Source organism: Pleurodeles waltl, chromosome 7 (assembly GCF_031143425.1).
Source record: "Pleurodeles waltl isolate 20211129_DDA chromosome 7, aPleWal1.hap1.20221129, whole genome shotgun sequence".
NCBI classification, from domain to species: domain Eukaryota; kingdom Metazoa; phylum Chordata; class Amphibia; order Caudata; family Salamandridae; genus Pleurodeles; species Pleurodeles waltl.
Genome location: NC_090446.1, coordinates 1,474,483,966 through 1,474,509,917, shown reverse-complemented (window position 1 = coordinate 1,474,509,917; position 25,952 = coordinate 1,474,483,966). Strand labels below are relative to the sequence as shown.

The following is a 25,952-nucleotide window of genomic DNA, read 5'->3' as shown; positions in this document are numbered from 1 at the left end:
TACCGCTGGCCAGAGTTTCTGCCGCGGTCACACCATCACGGAAACCCAGGCGGAAACAAACTGCATAAAAGCCGCCATGGCACCAGAAGTACACATCATCCTGCTGCTCCTGCTCGCACAAAGACAACAGAATCTTTGCCTACGAGGATGACAGCAACCATAAGTACCCACACTTCCCTATACCTGTTGTATATTGTCAATGTATGAACAAACACACAATACACCACTGATGGGCCAGCTTCGTCCTCAGTGTCCAGACATGCAGGGCTGTTTTCCTCACTGGGGCCTTCATCCAAAAGGGTAGTGTCTGTCTCTGGTATCCTCCCCATGTTGGGGATGGCAAGGTTACCTGTAGGAGAAGTGAAACACACAGTTGGTACAAGTAATGCAACTAGTGATGTATAAATTAGACAACTAAACATGTTATGCTAGATGCACACACCGCCTTTGCATAACCCCCTGACATGACAATGACATGCTGCTTAATCTAGGTTAATGCAATGTGGGACACAGAGATGTGCAATTGCATTCAGCATGCTCCATGCTCTTGGAGTATGCTGGTGTTTAAATGGCTGTAAATACCACAATTGCCTGTCTGAGTGAAGACATGACAACGTACATCTCTAAAAAAAGGTGTATAGCATCATTGAGCCAACTTGAAGCTGAACAATGCACAATGGTGTCGGAGCAGGCACACAAAATTGGTGTTCCAATTTTCCCTGGCCCTCTGTCTGGATGTACTACAAGTGTGTCCAGTTTTCCCATTTAGGTGTGCCCCCAAGAGAGCACATGTCATTATAAGGGATGTTTTCTCTAAGTCCAGTTTTGCATGGGGCGCAGCTGTAGCTGTGATTAGCTTGTAATGGTACTGATAGTGGACCAGTGCAGAGCTGTCATTGCAGTGGACTGTTACATGGTGGAAAATTCCGTTTGATTACTTTGATTGTTAAAGTCACATGCAAGACATTTAAAATGTAATGCAAGGTTCTGGTTTTGTTAGTGTTGAAACAGTGCCTACTGGGAGTTGTAGTGATGTCAGTTTTCAGGACTTCACATGCCCTTCCCAACCACTGTGGCCCAAGGTGAGTTTACTTGACGTGAGACATGGCAGCGAGAGATATTTGGAGATTTGGACAGGGGGTGGTGGGTGGTTTGGTCATTGAGGTGGGGAAAGGTGATGAGTGACCATGCAAGACATTACTGTTTGGTGACATGAATGTTGTTGTGACTTACCTAACTCCACTCCCCCAGGAATTCCTGTCAGGGCCTCAGGATGCTGGATGCCCGAGACATTCTTCTCCCATGATGTGAACTGTAGGGGAGGAGGTGAGGGCTCACCACCAGTCTTGAGGACCGCCAGCTGGTGTCTGGTTGCTATGGAACATACTTTTCCCCTGAGTTCGTTCCACCTTTTCCGGATTTCCTCCCTTGTGCGTGGGTAACTGCCTACTGCATTCACCCTGTTGACTGTCCATTGCCACAACTCCATTTTCCTGGCTGTTGATATTTGCTGGACCTGTGCTCTAAATAGGTATGGTCCTACCCTGACAATTTCATCCACCATGACCCTCAACTCATCATCAGTGAAACATGGGTGTTTTTATGGGGACATGGTAGTGGTGGTAAAGACGGTGAAGTAGTGAATAAAAGGATGAATAATGCTTGTGATGAGATGTGGGTGCTGTGATGTGAGTGGGTTATGATTGTGTATTGTGTGGTTTTGTGAATTGTGTGTTGTGTATGTTGTGCAAATGTGGGAGGTGTGCTGAGTGTAATTTGTAGGGGTGCCTATCGTTTGTTTTACTAGTTCTTTAATTTTTGGCTAGTATCTGGCTTTTAGTGCATTCTGGTTGCAAAGGATTGTGTAGGGGTGTTTTGTAGTGCAGTGTGTAGGTGTGTTGGGTGTGTGAATGTATGTCAGGTGTGGGGTATTCGAACTATCCAATGTGGTGTAGTGTTCTGACTGATGTGAATTCAGACCGCCGCGGTTCACACCACCAATGGTTTTCCACCATGGAAGAACTGCTGTTGTGATTTGTGCATCGTACTTAGATCAGTTGAATTTTGTCGGGCTGGCAGTGCTGGTGGTCTGGCCGCCTTTTTTTTCCATCCTCCAGTGTCCTGGCAGTTTTGGGATTCTGGCTGTTTTATTGGCGGGCTGAGCTATGTAACTCTTAATATGGTGGTCAGATGGCTGCCAACATGGCGGTCTTTTGGTGGCTGGAATAGCAGTGGTCTTATTGTCAGACCAGCAAAGTCATAATGAGGCCCATAATGTAGGCACTTCTATTGATTGTTATGTTTTAAGCATAGTTTACCACTTTGGGATGTCTTAGAGAATAGAGAAAATGAGCATGACCATTTAGATTTCTCATATAAGCTGCAAAAGTAACACAGAAGACATTTTATCATTTCATTGCTCTGAGAATTTTAGGCACAAACACCTGATCTTCTCAATGACTGTCATATTTGACATTTGCCTGTGTATGACCTCTAAAGCCTTAATGCCATATGCTCAGACAAAAGCAGCAAATCCCACCCTCAGCATCCAGCTGGTAAACACAGGCCAGCACCCTAGGAATGCGCACTGTCTGCTGTAGCAGACAGTGCGCATTCCTAGGGTAGTGGGAGCACCCTCCGTGCAACAGCAGTGGCTTCAGCTCCGTAAGGGAGCCAAGGGTATTGCCGCCACACTGTTTCCACCGGGATGACTGGCAGAAACATCGTAATATGACATTTCCACCAGTCAGCGCAGTGGGAACATTGTGATATGACGGGGCCACCAGCTTGATGGCAGCCTCCTCCCCACAGCTTTGGCAGTCCGCTTGTTGGACCACCAAAGTCATAATCAGGCCCTTAGTCCTTGCATATATAGGACTATTAGTTGAAATCTTTATTTTAGGTTGAGTAGAGGATAGGTAGTATATGATCTTTAGCTATGTCAGTATATCATGATGGCCCTGACATACTCTTCATATTTTCTGCTTATGTACCCAATGCATTTCATATACTGTATACATTAATTTATTTGGAAGCATATTCTTTATTTATAAAAAAATGTTAGATTAAGTAGCGTTTGCACATTTATAATGCACATTGCTTTGTTATAGTTTGATAGTGTATCGGATGTTCAAAAATGTATTCACATGAGTTATAATGCCTTGTAGAATTAAGTGAATGTGCAACAAGAATAGTATGTTGGTTCTTGAATTTGACATCATTCAATGCAAGATTATCTCTTTTCAAAATAAACAGAAAAGTATGTTAAAGCTGGGTACAGACAAGTAAATGGCAGAGAAGATTGAAAGGCATGTCTTCAGCAAGCATAGCTGTAAAGAACAAACAGGCACCTCAAAGCCAGCTTAGCCTCATTAGCTTGCTGGGGACATTGTAACCTCTCAACACAGAACAACACTTCTGTTGTTCTGATAAAGTATGCAGGTGAAAGGCCAGTTTAGAAACTCCTTGTAGGCCTTTTTGGTGCTTAACAAGGTTAGCTACAATGTTGCTGTTCTTCTTAATATTTTGTTCATTTGGTTCATGGATGTATTTAAACAAGAGCACCATGAACAACAACCTTTCGAGTTCTGTTGTTGCTGTGCATTTGGAGTACATTTTTATTGTGAAATGCAACATTCAATGTAATTTTGAAAGTGAATGGTCTATACTTGCACAATGTGGCGTAAAGGTGAAATTTCTGGAATGTCGGATAAAAAGCGTAACATGACATTCCCGAAATTACATGAATTACACCGGTGTAATTTAAATTTTGATTAGGCCTATTCTTGAGTATTTCTGTTCATGGAGAAAAGAGATCTATAACTCACTAACAAGAAATACTTACATCAATCTGCCAGAATGTGCAGGTAGTTCACAGGGTGCAGTCCACCAGGATTCCTATCTCAAATTGGTAAGTTGGCATTGAGTCTGAATTTTTCAAGAAGGTCTCTAAGCTTACTCTTGTATCACTCCTATTGCTTTGCAAGCCTTTTGCTGTTAACCTGGAAGAATGAAAGTGACTGGGTTCACTCAAGGACAACCTAATGATTTTGGCAAAGTTTCTTATGGATGGTGGTGATATGCTCTTCCGAGGAGCGGAGAATATGCTTGGTAAGAGGCATAATTCTTGTTGGGTTGTTTGCTTTGATGCCACTGGCTATGAACTTGACATCACAAGCTCAATTTCTGGCAGAACCAACTAAGTCAACTCAGCCCACCACCATTCAGAGTCAATAGACTTAGGGCCTTATCACGTGGCTGGCTTTTGGACTGCATCAACTGTGGCGGTCTGACCACCAAATTACAACCCTGTCAGGCGGACCCTCCAGGAGACCGCTGTTCCCACCAGGAACATTGTTCTCAACAGGGTTACGGTAGTCCAAGTAGTAGCTGAACGCAATGCCGCCTGGCTGATTACAACCCCACTTTCAACGTGCCTTTTCATGATGCGACTGCAATGAAAAGGCTGGTGTACAGCCAGTGCTGGAGGCCACAGCCTATGGCATGGGCAGTGCAGGGGCCCCTTTACCCAGCACAGTCAGAATGTACATTGTCTGCTCTGCTGACAGGGCTCATTATGAGGGTGCTGTGGGGACCCCTGTGGGAGCCGAGAACAATGCAATCGCATTGTTTCCACTGACCTGACCGGCAGTCCAATGCTGCCACACATTTTCCACTGGGTTGACCGGCAGAAACCCTGGTTTCTGCTGGTTAGCCCAGTCGAAACCTTGTAATGGGTCTGATGGGGAGACCGCCAGCTCCACGGCGGTCTCCTCACCGCTAGTCCGGCGGTTGGCTTCTCCAACCGCCAGACTCGTAATGAAGCCCTTAGTCTCAATAAATTGAGTAATTGAGATTACCCATGTTAAGTGCATCTATTACTAAAGTCTTGTTTGAAATGCTGTAAAAAAAACAAGTTCTTATATATTTCAAGTATTTCTAATAGACAAATGCATCAGAAAATGCCTAGCAATGCTTAACAATTCTTAAGTATTTATAACATAAAGGGGCTGATTACAAATTTAGCTCTCTGAAAAACCCGACCGCCGGACCCTCGGTGAGGAGACCGCAGTGGAGCTGGCCATCTCCCCACCAACCCCATTCCAGGTTTTCTACTGGGCTGGCCAGCAGAAGCCAAGGTTTCCGCCAGTCAACCCAGTGGAAAACGTGTGGCAGCATTGGACTTGGATCCACATGGAGCAGGGTCTAATGCTGTCGCAAGGGCCCCTCCCCCCCTAAAACACATGGAATGCGCACTGTCTGCAGACAGTGCAAATTCTGATGGTGCTGTGGAGGGGAGCCGAGTCCAATGCTGTTGCACATGGGGCCACCTTAGCATTCCAACAGTGCAGGGGCCCCCTTGTAGCCCCCTGCACTTGGCCCCCTGCACTTGTTCTCCGTGAGCCTTTTCATGGCAGTTGAACCGCCATGAAAAGGCTAGAGGAGAACATGGTAGTAATCAGCATGGCGGTGCTGACTTCAGTGCTGCGGTGGCTGATTACAACCATGACCACCGTCATGTGGTCGGGATCATAGATCCTGACAGAGATGGAGGTCTTTTGATGACACTGACCGACAATCTTGCAGTTTGACAATCGGTCCGCCACAGCTGTGGCAGTCTGATCTACAGTGCGAGTCTGGTAGTCTTTGGACTGCAAGACTCATAATCGGGCCCAAAATGTTTTAATTTAAATGACACAAAAATATTTACCATCATAAAATCTAAGTTGGGTTATGAAACTGCTTATTGCTTTCTGCATTCCTATAAAATCATAAATCCTCCAGAACTTCTTTTAATTTAAAATATTTATAGTTCTTTTAAAGGTATTTTAAAAAAAATCCGATCTTTTAGTTTTGTCACTGGAGAAAAAATTTAACTCTTGGAAAATGTATTCATAAAATTGCCATGTGTAAAAACAAAAAGTAAACATACAGGCCTATTGAGTTTTTCCTATAATTATTTCTCTTATTTTTCAAATTATCATGGTGCTCAAAATACTATATTGAAAATATATACTTACAATTTTAGCCTTATAATCTTTCCTGTCTAAATTATATAATAATGAATAATCAGAATTCAGCAAAGGTCAATTTGCATTTGACAAAACTACAAACTTCTTATATATTATCAGAAGAGTCACTCCTTAAATATTTATTTTCTGCTTTTAGCTTAGAAGCTAAAAATGTTATGTTGGCTGATATCTCACAATAAATGCTTTAGAATGACATTTGTATCTATATTATACAATTCTTCCCAAAATATGGTCTTTCATAAAAGATGTAATCATAATTTTTCTCATTTGAAAGGAGAGTTAGAGAAGACTGCCTTCTGTGCCCCATTTGTTTAAACTTTCTTTAGCAAAAATGTCTCAGTTAGCCATGCAATAATTAAATAAAGTTGCCAGTTTGTGCATTATGACATTCTTTTACGTAGCACTGATCCTGTAAATGCATTATTTGAATTCTCTGAGAATGTACATAATTACTCTAATGTATCTATTTTTTCCTTCTTCCTTTGGCATCTTATTCAGTAGCTTCTATATTTCTCTTTTGTCAATTATTTATCAGATAACCTTTTCATGTGGAACATTGAAAAAAGAACAATTGTTGGTCCCCTTCATCACTTCTACCTCCAGACGGACCTGCATGAAACTGGACATGCCAAAACGTAAGGCTACATTTATTGAGTCTTTTTTTACAGTCACAAAGGGTCCAATTTGCAGTATTGGACCATTTCCTTACTGTAAAATGGCCTTTTGGTATGTACAATGTAAAAATCATGATTTTTTTAACAAGTTACCAAATTACATTTTGTATTTACAACTACATTTTAGGGCATTCCTTCTGAATAGCGATTTGGAATGGGATTTTTCACTGTTTTGCAAGCAAAATCTGATTGTAAAACATTACTGTTTCACCAACTACACAAACGTAGTGGTAACCTATTCGCAAATTGGTCACTAAGAGATCACTTCCCCTTTGTGAATGTTGACAAAAACATGTTTTTTTAAGAGTAGGCAGTGGTCCTAGGGAACACTGGCTAGTCTTAACACGTTTGTAAAACGTGTAATTTTTCTTTTAAATGCATTTTGTTTTTCTTTAGGGAAACTAGACTACATTTAAAAAACTAATTATTGCATTATGAAAAGGAATCACAAACATGGTGCTGCTGATCTCTGGAGGGGTTCATTCCCATACCCGTCTTTGCAACAGTAGGGACAGTGTTGGACTTTGGAAGGTGTAGATTTACTAATCCCAATGCAGTCTAAGCAACAGGAGGGAAAGTGTTTGGACTTTGGAGGGGTTAGATTTACTATTCCCATTCTAATCTAAGCAACATTGGGAAAAGTGGTGACGTTCATAAGGATTACATAGACCTAATTGAAGAATTAAAATAACAATTAAAACTACCAAATTAAGCTCAAAGAAATAAAATAACTATTAAACAATTAATAGTCAATTGGATTTTTTAATTAACAATAAAAAATACATTAAAATAAAATAAGTATTATGTAATTAACTTCACAGTTTGTGGCTGATTATGGGTTTGGCAGACGGAAACACCCGTCTGCCAAACACCTGACGGAAAGGTTGCCGAGGTGCTGGTGACTTTCCCCCTGGCCTAATTATGGCTTTCCCATTGGGCTGAGTATGAAAGGTGCGACAGCTTTGTCGCTGGCTCATAATAGAGCTTGCGGCAATGCTGCTGCAGCTAAGGACTACCAGCACCCTCGAAATACACACCGACTGCGCAGCAGATAGTGCATATTTCAAGGATGCTGGGCAGGGGGGCCCTCCTGTGGCCCCCTGTACTTGTTCTCTGCCAGCCTTTTCATGGTAGTCAGACCACCATGAAAAGGCTGGAGGAGAACAAGGTTGTAATCAGCAGGGCAGCGCTCAGTTCAGCGCCCCCCCTGGCTGATTACAACCAGGACTGCCGTCAGCTCATTAGAATCACTGATCCTGATCTTCCTGCCAACCTCTTAATGTCTTTGGACGCCAGCCTCGTAATAAGGCCGCTTATTCCCTATCACATCCAACAGCTCGCAACTACATCATCGATTACTAATTAAATTGAAAAAACAAAACTACACATTTCGAATTACAATCTATCCTAAAAAATGTGTAAAATTAATTGAATTAAATTAGTATTATCATTATTATTATTATGATTATTATTATGATTATTATTATGATTACAATAATAATACTACTACTACTACTACTACTACTACTAATAATAATAATAATAACAACAATACATTATTATTGCTTTTGTTATTATTATTATTATTATTATTATTATTATTATTATTAGTATTAGTATTATCATAGTAATAATTAATAATAATAACAGCAATATTAATACATTAAATAAAAATAACAGTATTCTTAAAAACGATATTAAATACAAAAAAACGATATTCTTGCCTTAGATATTTTGTTCCACAATATTTGGTAGTCACAATATTGTTGACATGATATTCATGTCACACAATATTGATTCCATATTTTGGTCATTCGCCGTAGGGCAGTGTGGAAGGATGCAGTCTCCCACATGCAGGAATAACCAGAATGTTTGTTGGAACTTAAGAATGTTGCTGATCCTAGCCTTCAAAGTGGGATTTTTAGAGCCTCAGAGAAAATGACAATTCACCACTGCGGCATTCCCCTCCCATTGTAACAAAACATTTTTTGAAATCCATGTTTCAGTATGGTATATTATTTGTTTTTTATTTCCTCATTATTTCTTCTCTTACTGTTTTCTTGTTGTTTTTTGGAAATTAATAACATATTTGGAGCCAATTTTTTTTTATAAAAAGTGCACTTTGAGCTAGCCCTCATGATTCATTGGCCTATTTAGGCTTAAGCTGTTCAGCCATTCCTTAGTCCAAATGTCCTTTTCATTGTGGGTCAGCCAACAGCATGGATGTTTACAATGTGAGAGTAGTTTTTGAGTTTGTCACCAAACTCTTTTCTATATATTAAGTATTGTGTTAACCTACAGCAGATAGCTGAAGCAGCCTGTACAAGAGCTGACAGAGCTGAATCTAGACATTTTCTGTATATATTAAAGTTAGTTGTGACAGATAGTTCAAGCTGTCTTAACAAGCCTTGAAATTACTAAAATTAGCAGCAGTGACCATGTAGTGATTGGCCCAGCACACTGTAAACAGCAATCCTCCTCATACTACATGCAGAACTGATTGTAAAAAAACATGGTTATCTTGAGTAGTCTCTAGAAAATGTGGTTCGGATTGACAATGGTCTCTAGGAACAGTGTGGATTAGCAACAGTTTTCAAGAAATAGGTCAATAATGAGCAACAATGGACCATCAGACAAAAACTCTCTCTACATACAGGAGCTGAACCTCAGACGTAATTCCCACAATGATCAATGCAGATGCCTATATTGTGTAAGGCTCCTTTGTACAAACCTAAGGGGCATTGCTCAACTCTACAAAAAGGATCTGTTTAGGAAATTGTGCAGTGTCTATTGACTGAGTCAATGCATGCCATTTTGTCAGTCCACTAGGTAGAAATCTCCAATTGCCAGGTACATAGCACACCTGTAGCAGGGATATAGTCCCCTGTGTGATGCTAGGAGAGTGGGCCACCAGAAACAGCATGCATCCTTGGCCAGTATGCCTCCACTGTTTCTGCATGCCCAGAAACAGTGAGCAAGACATCCACCTTATAAAATGCTCCAATCCCATAGAGGAAGTCCTTGCCACAAAGTCACAAGCAACTGGCTGTGGTAGCACAGGCTCCTGCACTTCACTTGGGGTGGGAAACCTCCAGTAGCCCATATGCCCGGCCTTGAGGAAGTGGAATGAGGAATGAGACACATAGACAGAGAAGCAACTCTCACACAGACATACCAATAGATGTGTCTGTGATATGCTAACACATGCAGTCAGCATTTGTGCATGATTCATTGTGCATGTGTTAGCACAATAAAGACAGGTCTATTGGGTTGACACAGTTTGTTTTAAACCTGTATTGGTGTCATAAGACAGCTGCTTATAAACATCTATACAGCACTTGCTCCTCCTTCTGCTTCACTCCACTCACTGTACACTCTTGCACTCCTTTCTTCAAGTTTAAATGGCCTTTCAATGCAAAGCCCAAGCGATTGATGTACAAAGATTTCTAATAAGAAATTGTAAATTGCCTCAAATAATGATTTGAAATTTCTTATTAGGAATCTATTACAATGGATTGGTTAGAAGTGGGTGCAATTTGGTATTTTGTGAACTAGCTATGTCTTAGTAGGTTGTTTCACAAAATACAAATTCATATAAGGGTTGCAATCCAAGCCACCTCATTAATATGCATGAGGTAGGTTGTAAATTGAGGCCAACTACTGGTGAATAGAGTCACATGTATCGTGGTCTGCTGGGGTCAGCAGACCACTATGATTGTGCTTGCTTTTAAATAAAACAATCTTTTTTTTAGTAAAAGCAGAATATTTTCCTAAAAGTAAAACAAGATGTGTTGCATAAAAAATGTTTTTGTCTAGATTCGCGAAGGAAAGGGGTCCCTTGGGTAAGGCATCTTCAGTTAGATTGCCTATCTACAAGAAAAAGCCCCCCCCCAAAGGTAAGCAATTTGTTCTTCATGGAAAGTAGAAAAATGTAAAAGCTTCTTTGGAACATACCCGGTAGGGTAGTGCCTTTCTCTGCTTTAATGAATTTACTTCACTTGGGTTAGCTTCAACATTCTGGATGACAACAGACTTACCAAGGCTGGTTGCTGCAATGTCTGTGCCAACTGTGACGTCTGTAGTGACTGTGGCAGTGAAGGGGATGAACCTGTGTAGAAAAATGACAGTCTTTCATATCTTAAGTGCACAGAACTTTAACAGTGGTATATTGTGAGCAGAGCATGAAGGCAGACAGTGATGGAGAGAAATTAATTGATGATAGCAGTTGAGTCTCACAAGGTTGGCACCAACAGTTGGTAGAGTTTAAAAAACTTGGGTAAGTAGGGCAGGATACAAAGTGACATGGTTGTTCCTACAAGAGTGTTCCTACAAGAGACATCATAGAGTGTGGGTTCCATGCTGTATTTACTGAGGAGCTATACCAGCAAATGGCTAACTGAAAACAGTTAGAATGAATGACAATATCAACGATTTGAAAAAGCTATGAGGAATTAATAGTGTTAATGTTTATGTAGCTTGCTCTCCTATAACAACATATCTCTGCCTCTGAAAAATTATCTGCTGAAAAACCAATACAGTGGAACAGACCTATATAAGTCTAGCGGTGGAGCATATTTTGTCAAAATATGCCAAGACCTACTCACCATAGAAATTAAACCGAGGGAAGATTTCATGCCAGAATATGGACTACAAAAAGGTGCTGCGAGGAGCAGTTTGCCTAAGGCCATTTTAATTGGATGTCTAATAGCCAATACGAAGTGTATAAACACATACATTTATTCTGATTGGTTGAAAGGCAGCAATCAGAATTGTTTCAGCCAGTGTGATTGGCTTTCTTTCAACCAATCCAATCAGAACTCATGAGTTCATCATATGTCTGCAGCCTTTCAAAATACCTCTGCCACACTAGGCAAAGCCACTCAGTCTCAGGCTGGTAATAACAACATTTTGTGGCACCTTGCTGAAGGAAGCCTGCTTTAGTGCAATTGTGTGTGTCTATACATTCAGAAGCAGGTCAAGGAAAGCAGGCTATGCGTGCTGATCTGTTACCTTGTGTCACAGGTAGGAAAAACATATTCCAGCACCCAACCTAAATTCGTAGAGATGAATGTAGAAAAACAATAGTTGTCACCTTCGTTCATTTTACCATCCTTAGTGAGACAAAATGGTTAGTTTGAGTCAGTGTTGTAGAAGATGCACGCAGTATGTGCATTGTACCCTGATCTGACTTGCTTGCAGATGTGGGCTCAGTCTAGTCAGCAGCATATTTGTGTGTGTAGAAAATAAATGTAGCTTCTCAGGCGGAGGGATTGTGTGGGTGATGCACAGGGGAAATACTGCCTTATAAAAGGAGGGACATCCTATATATTTTTCATTCATTTGAGACCAGTATCATCCTTATCCATTATTTATGTATGTGATTTGTGTCACATTCTACAAACACAATCATCTCTTGGACAGTCTCAACATTTTTTACATTCATATTTATTTCATTGTTTGAGTTCATTTAGTTACAAAGAGCTTACCTAGAGGCCTATTTTTGCTGTAGTATATATATGTACTTCGAGCCTCAAGATGGGCATGGAACTCCTTGGTAACTTGCAATATCCTTAAAATGTCCCAAGCAGGGACAACTTTATCCCATATATAATAGCACATCCTCACTGCATGCTTTACAATAAGATTTCAGGTGGCTGATTCCAACTGTGGTGGCAAAGTGAGAACCTCTGTGCTGCTGGGGCCAAAGGCCATTCGTGGGATACGGATGGCTGCAGGTACTGGCCTGTGGCCAGGCCCTGCTCCCAACACCCTTGCAGCTGGCCAGCCCCTAATCCAAACTTACCCCCTCGTTTTTTTCAACTTTTTTCCTGATCCCAAGGGACTCTCACAGGAACAATGGTGCTGTGCTACCTCCTGTGAAACTCCCGCCAGACAGCCCAAAAAGAAAACTTCCCTGCCCCAGAAAACCTTTCATTTCCAGGACACAGGAATGGCGTTCCTAAGTTCTGTAATGGCATCCGCAACATTGGTCTTCAAGTTCTGGCTCGCCTCTTGCGGGAGTGAGGTGGCTGACAGGAAAAAAAGTTTCCAGAACCAATCAGAATGCTCTCCTATTTGAAGTTGCGTGCCCTCTGGATTCCCATCAAACTCCTGTGTACCCAGCTGTCCAGGTGTACATCATTTTGAACCTTGAAACTACTGAACGTATTTACACAAAATCGCAAAAGGCATGCTTTCTGGTTAGTTAATTCCGTTTGGGCTGTAGTGCTGTTAAAAAATCCCTATGAAATTTCAAAAGCATCTTTAAAAAAAAAATGGTGAAAATTGCAACTATTTACAAATTTTGCTGCAATGAAAACATTTTTTTTAAAAAGCAAGTGAAATGTCCTGCGCTTACTTTTTATTTTGCCCTCGGGTGCCAGGCCATGGGGCCATACTATTTTAAGGAGGGGGGCACACAAGTCCCCCTCCAAGGGCTTACTGAAGCCCACAGGGACCCCCACGTCCCCAGGCTTTTGCTTATAAATTATGTGGGAGGGCCGTGCAACCCCCGCATCCTGGGGACCACCACATCTCTGGGGCAAAGTAAAAAAAATATATATAAGGGGGGTTCTTTGGACCACCCTGGGCCCCAGGGACTGCCACCTCCCCGGGGATAGAAAGATGAAGTTTGTGTGGGGGGATGCGTGACCCCACACCCCCACAGCCCCGGAGACCACCACCTACCCAGGGCAAGGAATAGTTAATTATTGGGGGGAGCTTACAGACCCCTCCCCCGGGCCCTAGGGGCTGCCACATCCCCTGAGCTGAAATAAATTCATGAAGGGGGTCCATCACGGACTCCTGGCCCCGGGGACCACCATCTTCCTGGGGCTAAAATAAATGATGGAAGGGAGCCGTGTGGCCCCCCTTGTGGAGCCATAGATGGTCCTGGTGACATAACCCCCAGGGCCATTTACTAACACCTGCTGAGGGGCCCACTCTTGGGAGATAAGTGTTTGCTTTTGCTTCATGAGAGCAGACAGCTCCCACTATGGAAAAGCAAACATAACTACACTTTCTGCAAGCTGGATCTGTCAAACAGCTCCTGCTTGCACAAAGAAGAGTTTTCATCTGTTTCCCTGCACGCATATAAGCGTAGAGGGAAAAAGATGAAAACATTGTTCCCGCAAGCAGGGAGCTGCTATTTAAAGCAGAATTTACTTGCACAAAACCATAGAAATTCAGCAGTCTTAGCAGCTGTTATTTCAAGTAACTATAAATCGTGCCCTAAGGTAACTATAACTTGTGCCCTCACCATGCACTGCTAATTACCCCACATTCTGCAACACTCATGACACCTTTAATAACATCATTGATAATATCATTGCAATATTTGCAGTGAAACTACTGAGGATAAAACTGTGAATGGCGAGGCGCGTGTTATAGTTTCTTGAAAGAACTCTATAACTGCTGAATTTCTTTGCTTTTGTACGAGTAAATTCAGAACCTAACTCAAACGTCCCTCCAACTTTGGTTTTTGAATTCAATTTCTATGATTTTTTAAATTCTATTCCCTAACTATAATGTTCCTCTAAACTTTGTTTTTTTCAGTGAATATATATATAGATAGTCACTGAAAAAAACAAAGGTTAGACGGACGTTATAGTTTGGTCCTGAATTTACTTGTACAAAAGCCTAGAAATTCAGCAGTTATAGTTAGAGTTCTGTCAAGTAACTATAACTCGCGCCCTAAAGTAATTCTAACTTGCGACCCTGCCATGCACAATTTCTTCTTCAATAATTTGGAGTCATTTGGGGTAATCAGCAGTGCATGGAACTATAACTACCTAATGCGGCTGCCACTAGGTGATATATACATATGTATAAATATACATATATATATATATATATATCCCAGTGGAGGTTACATGATTGAGTTTCCATATGAAATGCCATTTATTTTGCTAATACCTATGGCACTGTTTGACTACTCTCCACAAAACGTCCCAAAAAGATGCTACATTTCAACTAGTTTGGGCATGTTTACAGGTGATCCATCAAGTGGGGATCCAGAAAAAAAGGGGTCCCAAAACTTATTTTTCTCATTCATTTTTCCTTTGGAACTTTAGACACTGATAAGGCTCAAACTGCTGAACAGATTTACACCAAATCTAGCAGAAAGCTAATTCTTGGTCCTGAAAAAATCCTTTATGTTATTTGGTGTAACTTCTGTTCAATAGTTTTGGAAAAATTGAGGTTCAATCCTTTGTGTATATCACTCCATTGAGGGTCCATGGAGCCAACAGATCTCATCCTGTGATCTAATTGGCTGCCGCCACCTCAAATAGAAAGTGGTAGGAGCCATCTTAGGACTCAGGACTCAGTCCCGAGTTCTAAAATAAAACAAACAAATAATGACATCGGGGGCAGGGTGTGGATACACTGACTAGGGCCAAAAATGTTCTTTTTTTACTTGGCCACAAATAAAAAAACCTTGGGTGGACCACAGCGAGACACAAGGTATATTTTAGGGGGAGGCAGGTGCGTGGCTCCATTCTCAGCCCTCCAAAAGGCCCAGGGGATCACATCCTCCAGGGCTGGTTTTTAAAATAAAGGGGAGGGGACCCAAAACTCCGGGGGTCGATAAATTAAATAAGGGTAATGCCCCCCCTCCCTGAGCCATACAATGACCGTGGGTCATTATTTAAAATGTCACCCTTCTATATCATGAGGAGAAATTTTATTTGGCTGGCCATGCATGTGTGGGGGTGAGACGGGGGTTTGCCGCCCCCGTGGTTTGGGTGCAGGGCTTGCTGCCACAGCCCAGTGATGCTATAGACAGGTATTGTAGTAAGATTATATTTTACCTTAGAAAACCCTTAGAAGTTCATTGAAAAAAACACATTCTAAAGTGAAATTGTAATTGGGTTAAATGTCATTTTTAACAATACCATTTAAACTTAAAAATTTTATTAGATTATTTTCTTTGGCTTCCCAAATGGTGAATTATTGATTGTGTCTCACAGTGCAAACTGCCCTTCACCTATCTCTGCTTTTGTAAACTACCTAGTTATAAGCTAAAAATATTTATTAGACTTGGTTAACAGAAATATTTACATGCAGCAATGTTACTGCACAACAGCACAAAAAACACATGTATAGTCATTAATAGTTTACTGAACTAATTATTGTAGTGTCTTCCGTGATTAAAAATGGAACCTTTATGGCTTCCAGAGGTCTCTGTATCAGTGTGTGACGTAATCGCTAGAACAGAATGTTGGAGTACACAGGTACATGCAGATGAATGAAGACGTGATTTACAGCTCTGTGTATAGACTAGCTAATCAGTAGTTACCAGGGTGGGGAAGAGGCTTCTATTGGCAACGAGATAAGGAATAAGAAGATGGAGAGTTTGCCATGGTTCAAACAAACTGCTCATGCATCCTAATCAAAGTGCTGAGTCAACGGTTGCCGTATGTGAAGTTGAAGCACAACTCCAGCCGATGTGAGTAATGTGAAAGGAAAGAGAGCTTGACGGAAAAGTCTACACCTTGTTGGCCAAGAAACTACAACCAAAATCCTACAAAAAGGTGCTGCGCTAAAACGCAAAGTAAATTCATACAATGTATGGAGCATTAGCACTAAAGGAAGATCAACCATGTGTAAAACAATATGAATTGAAATATACAAAGAATAAATTGAGCCCACTAAAGAGAATTGCTGCATCAATGCCAAGACTAAGCCTAAGAAGAAGCACAGTGGTTGTGCTAATGAGCGGTCCATATCTACAGCATCTATAAACTCAGCAGAAAGCTGCTTTGCCCATGGAGGCCATCAAGGATGACTCTGAGGCTGGTCCTTTGCAGGGGCAGGGCTGGAGCATGAATGGAACAGATCCTGATTTCCAATCAGGGAGGCCAGTGGAGGTGTTACTCTCAAAGTCCGTAAGTTCCACACCAGAATACAATGCGGCCGCCTTTCTCAAACCACTATAACCATTCAACTCTGCCAAAAGAAAAAAATATGGCAATAGATGGGCTGCATAGATAGAGACATTTGAAGATTTCATTGATGCACTTGAAGTGACTGATAATAGGATGATTATCAAATACCTCAAAAATCTTGCTGGTGATGGTGTGAAAGAAGAAATAAAGAAAATGCCAAGAACTGAGGAAGAAGTCACATACCGTTAGATTAAGAATGCTTTGAATCTCAAGTTTAATCCAGTACCAAACATTGACTATAAACAATATGTTTTCAGTCAAGAACATCAAAGAGTTGGTAAAACATTCAATGAATTTGTGGAAAGCCTCGACACACTCATCAAACACTGTAAGTTTGATTATTTTAATGATGAAGAAGCCATGAAGCATAGAGTGATTGATGGATGCTTGTCTTCATTCATTCAGGCAACGTATGCTGTGAGAAATTCTTCGTCTGGAGTGAGTGTTAGGGCTGCCAGAGCTGAAGAACATGCTGAGAGACGTGCTGCCGAAATGGAAGCCGGAGATGCCCTGAGTGAGTCAGTCATGAGCGTGAAAAGTAATTTGAAACAAAAGACTGAAGGACACAAAGTGATACATGTAAAAAGTTGTGTTTCAAATGTGGATTTGCATTTCCACATGAAAGAAAGTGCCTCATCATTGGTTAGATATGCAAAGGCTGTGGTAAGGAGTACCATTTTGTGATGATGTGCAGAGTGAAGCAAAAAGCAAGTGTGTTGCAGCACAGAGACAAAATGGATGCCAGAACGTTCCAGAAGAAATGTTCAAGACGCGCCCACAAGGCCAAGCCGCAACAACAGTTGAGGCAAATAGATACTAACCGAAGTTGATCATCATCTAAATCATCTCAAAACAGTTCCTCAGCTTCAATAATAAGTGCCAGGTCTACCTCAGAAAAACCTGCACATGTCGGAGTGGTTGCCTGTGAGGGGAAAGTCAGTTAAAGAAAAGTTGACATATCAAAGTAATGAAATCAAACAAACACTGTCCAAAGATTACAATAAAAATAAAAGGATGATCAATACCTTTCACCATTGATAGTGGTGCTTCGATAAATATAATGCCTGGAGAAAAATACAATGAACTGTCTTCGTTACCATGGCTCACGCCATCAACGACCAAAGTATGCACTTGGGCTGCAAAGACACCCATGAAGAACAAAGGTTTGTTTGTAGTTACAACAAGAAGTGCCTGCTTGCTCAGTTTCAACACGGCTGCTGGCATGAGATTGCACATGAATGCTCACCACAAGATAGTATGTCAATTACCTCCATTGTTTCATGGTTTGGGAAAGTTAAAGAATATGAAAGTAAAACTGCATATTAATGATTATGTTTATCCCGTTGCTCAGAGACATTTACAAGTTGCTTTTCATTTACCAGAACCTCTTGAAAAAGAACTTGAATCATTGCTTAAGCATTACATTATCGATCGTTCCACTGGTCCATCGCCATGGATTTCTCTCATAGAAGTAGTGCCTAAAAAGGACCATGTAGGAGCAGTTCGTAGATGCGTTGACATGCACCAAGCAAACAAAGTAATTGAACAAAAGCTTCAACCAGGTTCGCACACTGCAGACATGATTACGCAATTAAATGGTGCCAAGATCTTTTCTCGACTTGACTTGAATAAGGGTTATCAGCAGTTGAAACTAGAAGAAAATTGCTGATATATAACAACTTTTGCTACACATGTTTGTTTGTATAGAAACAAGATACTTAGCTCTGGTGTGTCATCGGCTGCAGAATTTTTCCAAGACGTCATACAATGCATCATACAACCTGTTGTGAATGTATTTAACTATAGCAATGATATATTGGTTTTTGGCACGACACACAAGGTGCATGATTGAGCCATCACACAAGTATGTAAATTACTTAGTGATGCAGGTTTTACTTTGAATGCCAAGTGGGAGATCAATAAAACAAAATTGAAATCTTTTGGCCGTATATTTTAATGGAGGCATGATACCTGACCCTGCAAAAGTACAAGCTTTAACAAATGTTGAACCCCCACAAGATGTTTCAATGGTACGTTCTTTTCTTAGGATGGACAGATATTGTTCAGGATACTCATAGGACTTTGCCACTGTCACTGTTCCACTATGAGAGTTAACCAAGAAAATTGTTTCTTTTTGATGGTCAAGAGAATGTGAAAGAATTTCAAGAGAATCAAACATGCTAAATGAAATGCTACAAAAATAGCACACTTCAATCCATAGCCACATACCTAGATTGTAGTTTACGCTAGTCCTGTTAGGTTAGGCATTATACTTGCACAACATAGTGGATGCCCAAATGAAAGATGACATATTGTGGCCTATGCTAGTACAAGTTTATCTCAAACAGAACATTGTTACAGCCTGAAAAGGAAAGTTTGGCTGTAGTATAGGCTAGTGAACATTTCCATATATTCCTTTATGGAAAGCCTTTTATGCTTGTAACTGATCATCAAGCTTTGCTGACTATCTTCGGCAATCTAAAGGCCAAGATGCCTCCTAAAATTGAACAATGGGGACTACAACTGCAAGAGTACTATTATACATTTGTGCATCGACTGTGAAAGGATCCAAATCCTGCTGACTAATTTGCGAGGGTGCCTATTCAAGGTTATGGCACTCCAGATAAAATGGCTGAGGCCTACATCAATTTCATTGTCAAGTCAAGTACACCAGCTGCTGCATCGTTAGCCCAGATTGTCACTGCTACAAGTCATGATAGTGACATGCTAAAGTTTAAAGACATAATCACACAACAGTCGTGGAACAAACATGGTCAACCTCTCATTAATGATGATGAATTATTCTGCAAAGATTGACGATCCTGATTACAGAGCGTCTAAGACAAAAAGTAAGCCATAGAAGTGGCTCATGAAGGACATTGTGTATTGTTTTTACAAAGAGAGCTCTTCAAGACTGAGTTTGGTTTCCATAATAGATGAAAGAGTTCAAGAGGAAATCAAGGACTGTCACATATGCAATTGCCTATCAACCAAAGTCAGTCAACATAAGGTAAGCATGCCAGAACTCCCCAAACATGTCTGGGAGAAAGTAGCCATTTCTTTGCTCCACTTGACAATGGGTATCATTTAATAGTACTAATAATAGAATATTCACATTTTTCAGTGGTCAAAGATCTCTCATACATGACACAAGAATGAGTAATAAAAAAACTTTATGGCATATTTGAAACATGGGGATTGCCAGCCATTGTGAAGTTGCGCAATGGTCCAACCTTTAATAGCAAATAATTTAAGGAAGTTTTGGAGCATTTGAACGTAAAACATCAATAGATCACACCAATAGGCCGATGGACTTGTTGAGCATTTTATGAGTATACTAAAAAAATCAGGGCAACGTGCATCTCTTGAGAAGTTATTTTAAAAACAGTGCTGAACTCTTCTCTACGAGCTTATCGCTCGGCACCCCACTCATCCTCCACAAGTGAAAGTCCTGCAAATTTGATGTTCAGGAGAGATCAGCAACCAAGGTACCCCAATATACCACAGAAACATATACTAATGAAAATGTGATTTATATCAGGGATTTGGTTAAAAAACAAGAAATGAAAATGTATGCAGGCAAGAAGCAACATGTGAAAGTCCACTTATTCTGGAAAGGAGATTTGGTGATTGCCCAACAGCTATGGGAAAGAAACTCTGATGATCATTACGATGCTGAAACTTTTCAAGTAGTGTCTACCAAAGTACACGGTGACTGCCTACTGACCAGAGAAGTCCTTTACCAGAGACTCTTCTCACTTTAGGCCTGTGTTTCATCTATCCTCAGCTCTAGGTGGTGAAAGAAAGAATGATTATGAAAACTTAATGACTTTTGCTAATTCCTTACCAACATTGGCAACTTCTGACATTGAAGATGACTGTTTAAAGCTTCCAGTAACTGGAACAGGTCAATAGATTAAAGCATCAAGAAGATTATTTAAAGAGATATAGTTGTATATGTTTGTGTATATATAGATGTTGTGTCTGTCTAACAACTTTCTAAAACCAAATTTTCAATTTTTCATTTAACAGAGGGAGCAAGGTAGTGTCTTGCATGATTTAGAATGAATCCTTTATAGTTCCCAGAGGACTACGTATTGGAGTATAATATAATCACTTGAATAGAATAGATGACACCTTAATTTTGAATGTTGGAGTTCACAAGTACACGCAGAGGAATAAAGGTGTGTGATTTACAGCTCCGTGTGTGGCCTAGTCATTCAGCGGGTACCTGGCTGGGCAAGATGCAAAAATTATAACTTTCGGCCTTGCCATACACTGGTTATGTCATTTTAGACATCATTAGTGATGTCATCAATTATGTCATTGAAGATATCATGAGTGATGTAATATGTGAGACTATAAGCAGTGTTTGACAGGGGCGCAAGTTGTAGTTAACATAGTAAACTATTAATAGATGAACTTCAGTTTCTTTAAGTTTAAAATTATTTTTTTAACTCACATTTTCACCTAACTGTAACATCACTTTAGCTTTTGATTTTTCAATGAATTTCTGAGTTTTTCTAATGTACAGTAAGATCTTATTACCCTACCGATAACGTCACTTTAACCTTTGTTTTTTTATATTAAATGGATTATTTTCAGTTTTTTCAGATTTTCTACATCCACTAGTGCTGTGTTGCCTCAGACAATTGTAGCTGTGCATAGAGTTTCACTATATAGAACACACAACATACTTAATAGTTTATTAGCTGCTATGTATGATACTCCAATAGCACCTGGGACTCCCACTGCAGTACCGACCACCGCTCCTGCGATTTGTCCTCCAGTGAGGCTTTCGGTCTTGTTGATAGCTAGAAAAGGATGAGACAAAAGTGATAGAAATTTATTAAGAGAGTGAGTTGCACTCACATCTAAAGGGGAGGCTAGAGGCTATTACTTTCTTTATCACTTCCTTAACACTCTTTCGTCATGCTGTATTTGAATCCAATCACACCCTTCCAAAAAAATGGTATGCTATTTTGACAAGGTCCTGTATTTGAAGTGTCATAATGCTTTAGCAACTACACTTTGTTCCTATGACCCATGAAGCGTGTGACATTTGCTGTACTCTAAGGCGTCAATTACAAATGGCATAGTACTGGCGGGATGCAATCTTTGCATCTCTGTACACGTAAGTACTGATGCCATGCAGTAACATTCCGACAGTATGACACAATGACGAGTTAATCCCTATGGAATGAGGAACTTGTTTTTAAGAGTCAAATTATACACAGAATTCTCTATTCTATACAGATTAATGCTCACATTTTCACTTGTAAGCAGGTGCTAAATGGAAATGGAAATATATGAGGCAGCATGGAGAGGGGCAGTGAGGCAGCAGGCAGACTGGAAGATGTCGTCCATGCTCCCCCCATTGTGGTCTGGCAGGGTTTGGTCTGCACTTGTGCCCGCAACCCCTGTCCAATCCTCCTGCAATTTTACTGGCCAGATTTTCCAGTTAGTTAGATCAAACAGTTGTTGGGAGTATCGGTCCAGTGATGATTGGACTCTAAATCCAGGGCCGGAGTGGCCGTACTGGGAATCAGGCATTTCCCTGGGAGGCTGGATGATGGGTCTGGTTTTGTTACTGGTGGCCAGTTTTGCAACAATGCTGGAAGAGCAGCCCCAAGTAACAAAAGCAGCAAGCCAGCATAATCCACTCACTCTTGTTTTGACCCTCCCGGGCCCAGCCATTGCTTCAACTGCTGTTTTGTGGGGTTGCTTTGGGGTCCCAGCCCGGCCCTGCCTAAATAGAATAGTTTAGACCAACACCTAGTGTGGGTTCAGGCCTCAGAGCACCATAAGAATAAATCAGGAGACAAAGGACCACATTTTAGAAATTACACTAAAGTCGAAGTACTTTATAACACTAACAAAAAACCTAGCTCAGCTGTACAAAGCCATTTTCTGAAGATCATAAGGTTTTCCACCACAACTGGATTTGTGCTATGCATTAAATCCAATCTGTGAGTTTCAAAAGCATGTCAAGCTAACAAAATAGGATTATCTACCCTTTCCAAATCTTAATTAGAAAGGGGGCACCCTCACCTAACAGCTATTCTCAATGGTTTTCAAAACCACTGAAAAGTTACTGACTCCTCAAAGGTGATAGTAACTTCAGCAATGGGAATTATGTTGGGCAACCTGCACTCTTCCCAAATGCAAACTTGCTTTTTTTAAACAGAGTTGCTTCCTTTAAGGAAACTAGGCTACTTAACAAATAAAAAAACGATTCCCATATGGGAATGCAAGCACAGGGATGGTGGTCTGTTGTTCCTTGCATGCCACATCCAACTGTTTATAGCTAATCACAGGGTTTGCATTCAGTGCCCTCTCTAGCTAATATAATTAGCAGGTCATTCTGAGACCCTCACTAGAGAGTGTATCTGACCAAATAGTACATATGTTGCATTGCAATCAAAAGATAAATTACTGAATACTGTGACCTATTTCTTTGTACATGTGGCCAACAGTCACATATTGTGTGTGCTCTGATATAATGATTGAATATGACAAAGTTTGTGTCAAGTGGCACATTACAAAATCCCAATAAATAAATGTTAATGTATATTTTAGATCTATAGAACTTTATACACAATCAATGTGGGCAAATAAATGAAACTATATGGCACACAATAAAATAACCAATGGATTACTAAGCATCAAAAGGAAAAAGTATTATTAGAATACACAATGCAGAAATATGTAAATGTTTAACCCAGAAACAAATAGACCATAAGACAGCCTTTCTAGTTTTCTCGTTTGACCTGCAGTCACTTAAGACCGCCTAATACCCTACTGAATGAATGACATTTTAATGCAAGTTAACCTACGCAAAATGACCACTTCAATGTCTATTTCAGTTGCAGATTGGTTAGTCCCTTCTGCCCGCACTGTATATGTGCCTGTGTCTGAGAGCATTGCATTGGAAATGTTGAGGGAGCCAAGGGAGAAGATGGTGATACGTGACTGATATGCATGCTCCACAGCCACCGTAGGACTGCCGACCATCCAGGAGACTACTTTAGTAGAATTCATTGACCAAGTGATGATGGGGTTCAGTTCTCTGGGTGTGTAGTTGATGGGTATGGAGATGGTACTTCCTTCGGAGAAGGTGAAATTTTTATCACCATAGAATTTAATGGCACTACCTGCAAAAGGAGCAATAAGGACATGAAAAAGAGTGAATTAGAGATAGAACTAAAATAAAAGATACAAAACATATATATATATATATATATTTATTTAATGACTCATTCTGTCTTTATTTTCAGTAGACCTTATTTACCTTTGGTCAGGATTCTGCTTCCTTAATGGCGAGCTATTCATTGAGTCCCATAGTACAAACTTCCCTTTAGCTCTCTCTGCATTAGTAACCTACCTATTTATGAACTGAAATATGTATTTATTATACGTGAATCCCAAAAATATTTACATGCAGCAATGTTACTGTAAACAATGTCATTAATGTGCTTCTCCTGCAAGGCCAATATGCACCAAAGGCCCTGTGAGGTCTCCAAAGACCAATATTAGTAGCATAGGCACTTGTGGGGGCAGGAGGTAAAGAAGTTATCCTCACTGGTATAAAGGACTGAGCATAGATTTCCAGCAGGTATCCTATCACATCCCTGAAGCTGGCTACATTTATTGGGGATGGGAGACATACTGTGAGTTTAAGAAGGTGTTTGAAAACATTGTATTAAAGCTGCATAAAAGCAGAAGCTCTATTATGCCATATCAGACCCTATTCAAAAGGCCACTGGGCAGGTGGGGGTTATTGGGCCACAAGTGTGGGGGTTGAAGCCATTCACCACTGCTGTCCCAGGGTCTACCCTAGCTCGGCTCTGCAAATGGGGCCAAGTCCACACCTTAATGCACTTTTCTCTCAGTAGTCATGAGGGCGAGTAGTCACAGGTTTCTCAAAAGCGCAATAAGATCAATATCCAACCCAGTGCTTCTCTTTGTGGAAAAGACAAGCACTTTGTTACTCAGAGACATAGAATTCTAAAACACATTCAACAACGCATGAATACCTGGTGCACATGTGCAAGTCGTTGTGGTCTTAGGGGCTTCTTCTACCTAAAGTTTGAAGTAGGTCTGTGGCTGCAGTTCATGCTCCCTCCACATTTTGATTTTAGCACTCTTGGGCCAAAGCCCATTAAGTCTCCCACCAAGTTTGCAGGAGCAGTGCTGGGCAGCAGGATCTCACTGGTAGTAGGTAACCTCAGTGGCATATGGCAGGCTTCTCAGAAGCTGTGCGGTAAGCAGCAACACACCATGTCACTCAGAGGATTGTAGCAGGAGCTGAAACTTCTACAGGGGGTCCACTTTTAGATGGTCGGCTCTGGCACTCTGGTGCGTACTTGATTCATGGTGCTGCTCACTCCAACATTCCAGTACGTACTTGGAGCTTCATCTGGAGCATGGCAGCCACCCACCCACAAATGAGAACTCTTCAGTGCAGCGGATGCTAGGCACAATCCTTCATTAGATGCCCTGTTGCACTTCTCAGATTACTTAGGGGCTCATTATTACTTTGGCGGGCGGCAGAGGCCGCCCACCAAAGTCCTGAGTCTGGGGACCGCCTATGCAGCCGTCCCTCTGCCGGCCCTACTACTGGGCCAGCGGGTGTAAACGGGCATTTCCACTGGCCGGCCCAATGGATAACTCACCACAACATTGACGCGGGCTCGTAATCGAGCCGGTGGCAATGTTACGGTGCGTTGGGTGCAGCAGCACCCATGGTGCTTTTCGCTGACCATGATTCAGGCATTGAAAAGTGCGACGGGGCTGTCAATGGTGGCCCCTGCACTGCCCATCCCAAGTGGACACCCCCTTTCTGCCAACCTTTGCATGGCGGTCCGACTGCCACGCAAAGAGCCCTGGTGGATTACAACGACTGAGACTGCCAGGCTGCTGACTGGCGGCAACCTGGCGGTGCTGGCAGTCCGACTGGGGTGGCTCTACCACAGTGGTAATGTGGTGGTCAGACCGCCCCTCTCGGTGCCAGTCCGATCGCCACCACAAGTGTGGAAGTCTTAAAACCGCCACACTCGTAATGAGGGCCTTAGTCTTCTAGACTGGTCCCGACCCAATGACAATCTTTGCAGTGTGTGGTCACGCAGTTCTCTTGTTGGAGCGCACATTCCATCAACAGGCACTTATCCCAGCTTCAGTTGAGCCTGCCACATGAGCACACCGATATAGGTGCTTTGGTACCTATGATGAGGATAAATGATGGAGATCACATTATCAGATTGGAGGGTGCCTAATTTGTAAATTAAAAGGTGCTGGTG

At 41.3% G+C, this 25,952-nt stretch overlaps 1 protein-coding gene across 1 annotated transcript in view; it reads right to left on the bottom strand.

The window, feature by feature from the left end:
* The window catches only part of LOC138246527 (uncharacterized), a 601,223-nt gene that overhangs the window by 148,871 nt on the left and 426,400 nt on the right, over positions 1 to 25,952 (bottom strand). Inside the window, exons 14-16 of the mRNA XM_069201183.1 lie at positions 23,490 to 23,807; positions 21,351 to 21,467; positions 10,744 to 10,814 (exon numbers count right to left, since the gene is read on the bottom strand). Coding sequence (XP_069057284.1) covers positions 10,744 to 10,814; positions 21,351 to 21,467; positions 23,490 to 23,807 — 506 coding nt within the window. The remainder of the gene's footprint in view (positions 1 to 10,743; positions 10,815 to 21,350; positions 21,468 to 23,489; positions 23,808 to 25,952) is intronic.